General features: G+C 56.1%; 2 protein-coding genes across 2 annotated transcripts in view; one reads left to right on the top strand and one right to left on the bottom strand.

The window, feature by feature from the left end:
- Nucleotides 1-172: 172 nt before the first annotated feature.
- ZNF276 (zinc finger protein 276) lies at nucleotides 173-7321 on the top strand. Its single transcript, XM_027646937.1, has 10 exons — nucleotides 173-1235; nucleotides 1350-1402; nucleotides 2039-2539; nucleotides 3366-3444; nucleotides 4530-4610; nucleotides 4918-5028; nucleotides 5097-5172; nucleotides 5537-5654; nucleotides 5893-5992; nucleotides 6633-7321. The coding sequence occupies exons 1-10, from the start codon at nucleotides 808-810 to the stop codon at nucleotides 6916-6918; spliced, it is 1833 nt and encodes a 610-aa protein (XP_027502738.1). The 5' UTR covers nucleotides 173-807; the 3' UTR covers nucleotides 6919-7321.
- A 152-nt stretch (nucleotides 7322-7473) lies between these two features.
- The window catches only part of FANCA (FA complementation group A), a 33030-nt gene continuing 30900 nt past the window's right edge, over nucleotides 7474-9603 (bottom strand). The window contains exons 39-43 of the mRNA XM_027646950.1: nucleotides 9406-9511; nucleotides 8963-9038; nucleotides 8436-8577; nucleotides 8028-8117; nucleotides 7474-7601 (exon numbers count right to left, since the gene is read on the bottom strand). Of these exons, the coding sequence (XP_027502751.1) occupies nucleotides 7494-7601; nucleotides 8028-8117; nucleotides 8436-8577; nucleotides 8963-9038; nucleotides 9406-9511 (522 nt within the window). The 3' untranslated portion in view covers nucleotides 7474-7493. The remainder of the gene's footprint in view (nucleotides 7602-8027; nucleotides 8118-8435; nucleotides 8578-8962; nucleotides 9039-9405; nucleotides 9512-9603) is intronic.

Below are 9603 nucleotides of genomic sequence, written 5' to 3'. Positions count from 1 at the left end.
GGTAACGACGAGGTAAGGAGGGGTTCGGCAGACGGGGAGGATGAGCGGGGGAACCCCCCGCCATCCCGGAGGACACGACCGCTGCCTGCCCTGGTTTAGGGACCCTCTTGCCATTCCGATTTATGGGCGACTGGCACCCTCCCGCCATCCCAGTTTGGGGTTTGGGGGTGACCGGGACCCTCCCGCCACCCCGGTTTGGGGGTGGCCGATATCCGGGCACATTGCGGCTGGGGCAGGAGATAACTGGGATCTCAAACGGCTCCGTTGGGTGTCTGAGTTGGATCAGGGCTGGAAGGAGGCTGTGCCAGGGGTTTTCCTTGTGCTGGCAGACAGTCGGGGTGCAGCGGAGGGATGGAGAGTATTCCACAGGATGGGAATGCCACAGGTCACTGCACTGGAAGACACTTTGCATCCTACCCTGCTGCTCTGGGTCAGGAGCTGCGTGTCCCCGGCTCCAGGGCACTATCCAGGGGTTGAAGAACGGGACAGCCAGTGCTGGGATGGACGAGGGACAGGACACCGGCTGTAAATATTTGGGAGATAAACACCAGGAAAGGGGAAGAACTGCTGAAACCGAGGGATGGCATTGGCAGAGCCCCAGGAACACCAGTGAGGAGGAGGCTCCTCTGCTAGGACACTGGGGCCAGAAAGGCTGATTTTGGGTCAGCTGGTGTGGGAAGGGTCAGGGGGAAGGGAGATCTCTTCCTACTTGGATTTCCTGTGCTTTGCTGAAGGCAGGGCTTTGGAAGCAGCAGGGTGAGGGGAAGGGGAACATCCCACGTGTGTGGGTGCTGTCATCCAGCAGAGATGAGGGGAAGGGGAACATCCCAGGTGTGTCAGTTCTGTCACCCAGCAGAGATGAGGGGAAGGGGGACATCCTGGGTGTGTCGGTGCTGTCCCCCAGCAGTTCGGTCCCTCTCGGCAGGAATCGGCAGAGCCCTGAGCACCGGGTACTGTCGCCTGTGCCACGGGAAGTTCTCCTCCAGGAGCCTGCGCAATGCCTTTGGGAAGGTGCCCGTGGTGGGGGAGAACTCGGAGAAGCAGCGGCGCGTGGACCAGGTGTTCTTCACCGACTTCCAGCGGCTGGTGGGGGTGGCGGTGCGGCAGGACCCGGCGCTGCCACAGTTCGTCTGCAAGAAATGCCATGCCCAGTTCTACAAGTGCCGCAGCGTCCTCCGCACCTTCATCCAGAGGGTGAACGCCTCGCCCACGGGCCATGCCAGGTCCAAAGGAAAGTAGGTGGCCTTTCCCCCGTCCCAGGAGCAGCGCGGTGCTGCACGGTGCTGCATGGGTGCCACGTGGTCCCTCCATGACCCCTCAGCCCCACTGTGCTGCTCTGGTTTTTGCAGGAGCGGCGCAGCCCTGGCACAGCCGGGCACGGAAGGAGGTGCCTCCTGCCTGGGTGAGTGCCTGCTCCTGGAGCTGCTCCCCTTTTCCTTCTGCCATGCCACCAGCTGGGGTTGATGGGTGATGGGGAATGACTATGTGCAGCACAGGTCTGGTGTCCTTTGACATGGCTGGTTATGGTTCCCCTTCTTCCCTCTGGCCTCCTGGGAGGATCCTCACCTTCCCAAACTGAGCCAAACAGGCACAAGCTCACCTGGGTGTGCAAAGAGCAGGTGGAGCGGGTTTGGGTGACAGTGCCAGGCCTGTTCCAGCCGCTGTTGGACACCAGGGACAATCAGAAATGTACTTTCAGCTGTGAAGTGAAAGATGGAGGGAGGTGGTGGAGTCACCATCCCTGGAGGTCTTTAAGTAAAGACTGGACATGGCACTCAGTGCTCTGGTCTGGTTGACAAGGTGATGATGGGTCACAGGTTGGACTCAATGATCCCAAAGGTCTTTTCCAATCTCATTGATCCTGCCAGGTGCTGGATCTGCCCCACTTCAGCCCACCTGGGTGCAGCCCCTTAGAGTGTCTCCCACGTGCCTTCTGGGGCAGCTCCGGGGGGAACAGTTCCACATCCCTGTCCCCTCTGTGTCCCCTGCTGCCAATCGCTGTCCCCAGGCCTGACTGTGCTGCCTCTGTCCTGCACAGTTGACCTGATCACATCCAGCCCGCAGTGCCTGCACAGCCTGGTGACATGGGCTCACACTCACGCCGGGAGCTGCCCCTCGGTGCCCGGCCTGCGGAGTGTCCTGTCTTCCGAGTACTGCGGCATCATCCGCGCTGTGTGGGGCTGTGGGGACGGCCACGACTACATCATGGACACGGCCTCAGACTGCAGCACTGTGCTGGTGGACAACGCCCTGGCTGTCAAACGCGAGTGGAGCAAGGGCACAGCACAACAGCGCTTGACTGACAACGGGGCTGGAGCAGACAATGCCGAGGCTGTTCCTGCTCCCAAAGCCCAGCATGCTCCAGTAAGGACAGCTCCTTGCCAGCAGCCCGCGAACAAAGGGACCACGGCGGTGCCACTGGATGTGGAGGACGAGGCACTGCAGGACAGGGATCCATCTCGCTCGGAGCTGGACAGCGCAGCCTCTGTGCGGGAGGAGGGCCTGCCACAGCCTGTGTCCCCGCTGAGCACTGCCACAGGTAAGGGATTTGCCTCCTGATCTCCCTCCTGGCTTCTGGGGAAGGGAAGGGAGCTGGAGATGTGGCCCAGAGAGTGATGGGGGGTGGACCCCCTTCTTGGAGACTGCTGCTCCTCAGGGAGGATGCAGATTCATCTGGGAAGTGCTGACTGCCCGGAGAATTGGCTCCAACTAGGGATGGGTAGGCTGAGTGTTGCAGAAGGGACAGGGTAACACAGGGTCATACTCCTCTCCCCATGTGCTGCTCCCCCTCTGATGCTGCCATGCTCTTCCCAGGGACACAGCGTGGAGCAGTTGCTGGTTCTCCAGCACCACCTTTGCCAGATATTTCTTTTTGCCAAACCCCAGGAGCCCCTTCTGTCCCCAAAGGAAAACTTCTAGGTGGGCTTGGACTGAGTGAACATGGGTTTGCTGCTGAACTGCCACAAACACCACTTTCATAAGTGAGGAATTAACACCTATTTTGAGTTCCAGAAGTGGGGCTGTGTTTAGCTCCAGTATCCACAGGAGATGTCTGCTGCTGGACACAGGAATGGCAGCTGGGACTTGCTTGAGGACAAGTCTTTCAATTATGGGTGTCACAGGGGGAACCAAAAGCTGCTCCTGGGAGCTGCAGGGCCAAGGCTGTCCTGTCCCAGAGTGCAGGGAGAGCACTCTGAGCACACAGACATAGTCTGGTTTAAACAATCATTGATTTGTCATGGAGCATGTGTTTCCTTCCCATGGTGTGACCACGCCGAGCACACCCAGAGCAGTCGGTTCCGCCTCGGCAGCCGTGGCTCTGCTGCTTTTCCTTGTAACACACCATGTTCTCCTTCATTCCCTAGGACAGTTGAGTGGGAAGCAGGTTCTGTCTGCAACGTCGGATGAGCGGGTAAAAGACGAGTTCAGTGACCTTTCTGAGGGGTGAGAGAAGAGTGGGTTTCAAATAGCCTAAATGTCTTCTTTGCCAGTGTGAACTGCCCCAACTCGCAGAGCTCTTTCTCCACCAGCGCCCCAGCCCTGGCGGCCCCTCAGAACCGGTGCCGGAGTGGCGGCTCTGCCACGGCCGCCATGGGGCTCCCGGCACTGAAGCTCTAAGCTCCCCTCCTCTGCTGGCAGGGGTTTGCACACACGTGTGCTTTGTGTTTGGTGGCTGCTTCCAGCAGTCCTGGCCCTGTTTCATCCCCTCTCTGATCTGGAGAAAAAGCCGTGTCGGGGGCTCACTTGGTCCGGATGGCACTGCTCCAGCTCCTCAGCCTCGGAGCAATTCCCATCGTGGCTGGGGCTGCGGGAGAGCAGGGGGAGCTGGAATGCAGGCACGGGGTGGCACGTGGAGAAACCGCCCCGTTTGCTCCCAGGGAGAGCGATTAACTGGGAAGTGGGAGCGGGAGGGAGCTTGGCAGCTCCACAGTCCGTGTGAGCAAAGATTTGGCTCAATCCTTCCAACACAAGTATTTTGAGTAGGGCTGTAAATACACCAATCCAGGCGTTCCAGAGGGCCAAGTGCAGAGTGAACTATCAGCTGTCACATTAAAAGTGCCACAACAATTTATTGCCTGTTTCCTGGCTTTGGGAATTAATTACTTCTTCCATGGCTTAAAACGTAAAAGAAGGAAAAATAAAAACCAAACCCACGTGGCTGCTACATTTGAGGGAACACGGAATGACCTGCAGCTTCATTAACCTGTGCCAGACAATTATGTGACATTCTTGCTCCACAAAATTCCTTCTCCCAGTAGAGGAAGCGGAGCCACATCCCTCACCCATGAATAGATCCTTTCAGTAACAGCCATTTTTTTGTTCTCCTGACAGTGGTTCGATTATTCTTGCAGAGATTTAGTCCTAAAAGGACCTGATTTGGGTCTTTGCTCTCTTGGGGAGAGGCTGGGGAGGACACAGAGTGGCTGCCGTGCCCCACGGTGGGGATGGATATGCTGGGAACAGGGAACTGCTGGTGCCCAAGGGCCATCCAGGTGCTGTATGGGTAAACGGTTTCTTCTCTCTCTCAGGGATTTCCTGAGCGATGATGAAAGTGAGAAGAGAAACGTGCAATCCTCAGATGACTCCTTTGAGCCTTACCCCGACAAGAAGTAAGGGGCTCTTGGGGTAGGGTGGAGGGGCTGGTGCTCATCCCCGCAGGGCCAGCACATCATTCCTTATGGCTTTGTTCCCTGCATATTCCTGTCGGGTCACAGCGGTGCCCCCAAGCCCCACATCAGGCTGAAGCTGGGCCACATCCCTGATCCCCAGGCCCAGCACAGCCATAGCCTGGCTCATGTACCTGGGGCTGTGTGTGCTCCTGCTTTGCCAGGTTAAGCATCAACCCGGGGGACACTTGGGTAGGAGGACTAAAATCAAGATCAAGCCTTAAACCACTGTCCTGATTCCTTTTTGGAGGGTTTCTGGCAAGAAGAGCGACAGTAAAGAAGCAAAGAAAGTGGAAGAGCCCAAAATAAGGAAGAAGCCGGGGCCTAAGCCAGGCTGGAAAAAAAAAATCAAATGTGAACGGTAAGGAGGCTCTGGGAGGCTGGGCCCCAGCCCCATGCCTGCACTGCCTCACACAGCTCTGCTTCCAGGGAGGAGCTGCCCACCATCTACAAGTGTCCTTACCAGGGCTGCACCGCTGTCTACAGAGGGGCGGATGGCATGAAGGTGAGCTGGAGTCTGCTCCCATCCCAAACCAGTAGCTTCCAGTACTATGGAGTCATTTCCATGTGAGCAGAGGATCCCCAATGGGTTTAATTCCCTGCCTTGCTCTGTGAGAGGCAATGAGTCACTAAAAGCAACCGGCTGGGAATCCCAGCCTCTTCCAGTCTGCTCTGCCTCTCCCTGCTCCTCCTGTCTTGGTAGGCTGCCATTGGTTCACAGCAGCCCTTGGAACAGATTCCGCTGTGTCTGGTTAAAGCCCCTGCTGCCAGGGGTAGATTGGGATGCAAATCCTGGTTTTTCACATAGTGGTCTCTGTTTCTGGGGATCCAAGCTTTTCCCTGTCAGAAGCTCTGTCCTTGCTTTGCAGAAACACATCAAGGAGCACCATGAAGAGGTGCGGGAGAGGCCCTGTCCTCACCCGGGCTGCAACAAGGTGTTCATGATCGACAGGTACCTCCAGCGGCACGTCAAGCTCATCCACACAGGTGTGTCCCAGCAGGGGACAGGGCACAAACACCCAACGCCTCGTGGCACAAAGATTGGAGGTGCCATGGGAGGGCTTTGGGAGGGGGGCAGGACTGCCTGTAAACCTGGAACAACCCCTCACGTGGGGGATGCAAGGCAGGGGAGGAATTCAGACTCCAGCAGGGAGTGTGGGCAGCTGCGTGTGCGGTGCATGTTCCAGGAACTGGCAGATTCCATGATCTCCTGTTCCCCTTGCAGAGGTACGGAACTATATCTGTGATGAGTGTGGGCAGACCTTCAAGCAACGCAAACACCTCTCAGTCCATCAGATGCGGCACTCGGGAGCGAAGCCCCTGCAGTAAGTGATTCCAGCCCTCCCCTCACAGCAAGGGGATCAGATGGATCAGTCACTGTCCCTCTGGCACAGGAATTCTGGGGTACAAATGCTGCCTGTAGCTGGCAGCATCCTGGCTGAATTGCTTTAAATGGAATAAATGAGGAGAGGGATGGAACACCTCTCCTATGAGGAAAGGCTGAGAGAGCTGGGGATATTTGGCCTGGAGAAGAGAAGGCTCCAGAGAGAACTTAAAGCCCCTTCCAGGGCCTAAAGGGGCTCCAAGAGAGCTAGAGAGGGACTTCGGACAAGGGCCTGGAGGAACAGGACAGTGGGGAATGAATTCCCACTGCCAGAGGAAAAATTCTGCCCTGGGAAGGGGGAAGGCCCTGGCACAGGTTGCCCAGAGAAGCTGTGGCTGCCCCATCCCTGGGAGTGTTCAAGGCCAGGTTGGATGGGGCTTGGAACAACCTGGTCTAGTGGAAGGTGTCCCTGGCCATGGCAGGGGGTGGGACAAGATGAGCTTTAAGGTCCCTTCCCACCCAAACCATTCCAGAATTCTGTGATTCAGCGAAATGTCCATCCCCAACACCTGCTCCAGCTCCAGAGGTCTCCCTGGCTGAGTGAGTCAGGGTCAGATGCTGAGCCCCCTTTTGCCCTGCAGGTGTGAGATCTGTGGGTTCCAGTGCCGCCAGCGCGCGTCCCTCAAGTACCACATGACCAAACACAAGGCTGAGGCGGAGCTGGAGTTCGCCTGTGACCAGTGCGGGAAGCGCTTCGAGAAGGCCCACAACCTTAACGTCCACATGTCCATGGTGCACCCTCTGACCCAGACTCAGGACAAAGCCAAGCCACTGGAGCCAGAGCCCATCCTCCTCCTCACTACTTCAGGGACTCCAGAGAACCAGGTGGTGAAGCCAGAAGTGACTGTGCAGCAGGAACCCACCTGAGAGGGACGGGGCTCCATTCCCAGCCTAGCTCCGTAGAAACCGTATGGCAGAGTGGAGATTTAAATCTACGTTTTAGTCTCCCAGAGAACTCCATGGAATTAGCTTCAGCTTGCTCAGAAAAGGCTTGTTCTCATGCTGTGATTTCCATGCTCACGTCTGATTCAGCAGTGTTGTACTAAAAGTGTCTAATCCCGGGGGAAGGGACATCGGCAGCACCCCCTTCGTGTCCCCATCCCCACGCACACATAGAAACCAAGTTGGCCACAACTGTTCCCTGCCTGCACAGAGGTGCCCTCGGGGCCTCGAGGGGGACAGAGGACAGTGGGACAACTTTAAGCAGACATTTTGTTTTGGAAAAAAAAAAACAAAACACCATAATTATGATTCCCAAAGCAACTCTAAATTGAAATTTGTAACCTACTTTTTATTGTAACAAGAGCTTCATGGTTACGCTTGTAATAAATTATTTACAAAGTAATTTGAAAAAAAAAAAGGCCCAGGTGAGAAAGGTGGCACCTGGTGTGCCTTGGCAGGTGTGGTTGGGGTGTTGTGCTGTGCCAGTGTCTGCCCCTTGCTCAGAACAGTTCCAGCTCTTCCTCCAGCTCCATAGCCACAGCAGGCCTGGAGAAGTGCAGGAGAGTGGCTCCCAGCTCTGGGTCAAGTTCCTCACAGATGGCCAGGAGCTGGAGAGAGGGCAAGGAGCCAGTTTAGACCTCATGCTTCCTCACAGCCAGTTCCAGTAACACCTCAGCATTTTGCTGCCTCTTGGCCAAGCACAAGCAGAGGAGGGGGAAACTTCAGCACCTGCCCTTGGCTGTATTTGATGTTTCCCTCAGAGACCTAATGGGAATGGCCACGTGAGGGCAGGATTTGTGGGAATGGTGGAGGACATGGCCATGGCACTGGCTGAGCAGCAGGTGTCCTCCCACACCCAAGCAAGTTAGGGAAGCACAGAGCACTCCCAGGCATGTTAGGGAAGCATGGAGCTTGGCACAGTCAAATCCGCAGCACCAGTGCAGGATCAGTGCCCCAGGAAGGCTGTGCAGGCAGCAGCAGCAGCACTCCCAGCTCCCACACACTGGGAGAAAAGGGAAAACATCTGAACGTACCGGCTGTATGTTCCCAAAGCTCTGGGTGAGGCACTGTGGGATGGCTCCCATCAGGAACCGCCGGGCCACAGAGATCACCTCCAAGGGATCCTGCACAACACAAGAGGACTAAAGAATAGAATCAGGAGGTTTTAAGCTGAAAAAGGGTAGATTTAGATTGAGTATCAAGAAGAAACTCTTCCCTGTGAGGGTGGTGAGCCCCTGGCACAGGTTGCCCAGAGAAGCTGTGGCTGCCCCATCCCTGGAAGTGTTCAAGGCCAGGTTGGACGGGACTTGGAGCAACCTGGTCTAGTGGTAGGTGTCTCTGCCCCTGGAAGGGGGTGCAACAAGATGGGCTTTGAGGTCCCTTCCCACCCAAACCATTCCAGTATTCTGTATTAAAAAAAAGAGAGTCCAAGCTTCACTCACATGCTCTGTGGGGTCTTGATCAGACTGTGGCAGGACCTCCCCTTCCACAAAGAGCTGTAGCAGCTGGATGTACAAGTTGAGTGCCGCGAGGAGGAAGGTCGGCTCTCGCCGGAGGAGCTCACGGGGGAAGCGAGGGGTGAGGCTGGAGGAGTCACACACAGGCTCTGTTAGCTCTGCTTCCATAGGAGACACACACAGGCACAAGGCAAACACAGCTGCTGCCCTGCCCGTGTCTGCTTTACAAGTCCCATTGTGTGTAGGGCTACCCCAGGAAGAGAAGGCAGCCAGGACAGTTTGGAGCACAAGGCTGAAGGGAAACTTCGATCAAAGTTCTTTAGCAAAAGATGTGGGGCTCATTAAACACCAACCCTGCCCTGATCAGGTGTTTTCTCCTGCACAGCTCAGGTAAGAGGTAAATACGTGCTCACAGCCAGGCCAGTAGTGCTATCACCTGCACGCCAGCTACTGTAGGTGCAAACCGTCCCCCACATCCCCCCTCAGACCTGTCCAGCCCAGCAGGACCTTACCTGTAGAATGCCACAGGCAGGAGGCGGATGTGACGGTCTGAGGCCGCGTCGCGCAGGACACAGTATTTCCCAGAGCCTGGAAGGACAGAGAGAGGCACTGAGCACCTTCTGTGGCCTCACCTTCCATACTTCTAGAGCAGTACAGGGCCTGCACCATTTCCTTTCAGCCCACAGTAAATACAGGTGCTTGGGAGTGGTGACCAGCAAGAGAAGCAAGTTGTCCCCTCAGGTTTTTTCTACCAGGAGGAACAAAACCAAGTTCAGTCATTCCTGATCATCAGCTGGGTCTCCATATGCTGCAGTAGAAACAGGATTCTTTTCTTAGCTTTTACTCAAGTATTTTTTGTGCTGCTTCCTCTCACAGCTACACTCTAACCCAAGCAATGGGCTCACCTGGCCAGTACCAAAGCTCACCGTTCCACCCCCTGGGGGACAGGACTCACCTTGCTCTGCTGAATGGAAGAGAAGTGGCCAGGATGTGCCTCTCTCTTCTAGGCACTGCAAGATCTCCAGGGACCATTCCAGAGATGTCTGAAAATCCACTCCTTCCTGGGTGTCAGAAAGGAGAAGTCATTTGTCTTGGGCTTTAGTTGCATCAAAGCAGAGGAACCTTCGCAAGACTGTACATGAAGTGCTCTGTT

The sequence above is a fragment of the Corapipo altera genome, unplaced genomic scaffold (genome assembly GCF_003945725.1).
Source record: "Corapipo altera isolate COAL_440 unplaced genomic scaffold, ASM394572v1 62, whole genome shotgun sequence".
NCBI classification, from domain to species: Eukaryota; Metazoa; Chordata; class Aves; order Passeriformes; family Pipridae; genus Corapipo; species Corapipo altera.
Note: the sequence above shows the minus strand (reverse complement) of the source record. Positions and strands in the feature narration are given on the sequence as shown.

Bases quoted from the DNA above. Each gene is read 5' to 3' on its own strand.
- ZNF276 (XM_027646937.1), top strand. From the start codon at position 808: ATGAGGGGAAGGGGAACATCCCAGGTGTGTCAGTTCTGTCACCCAGCA. The intron at 2,540-3,365 runs GTAAGGGATTTG...TTCATTCCCTAG, and splicing joins CCCGCTGAGCACTGCCACAG to GACAGTTGAGTGGGAAGCAG. The intron at 4,611-4,917 runs GTAAGGGGCTCT...TCCTTTTTGGAG, and splicing joins GAGCCTTACCCCGACAAGAA to GGTTTCTGGCAAGAAGAGCG.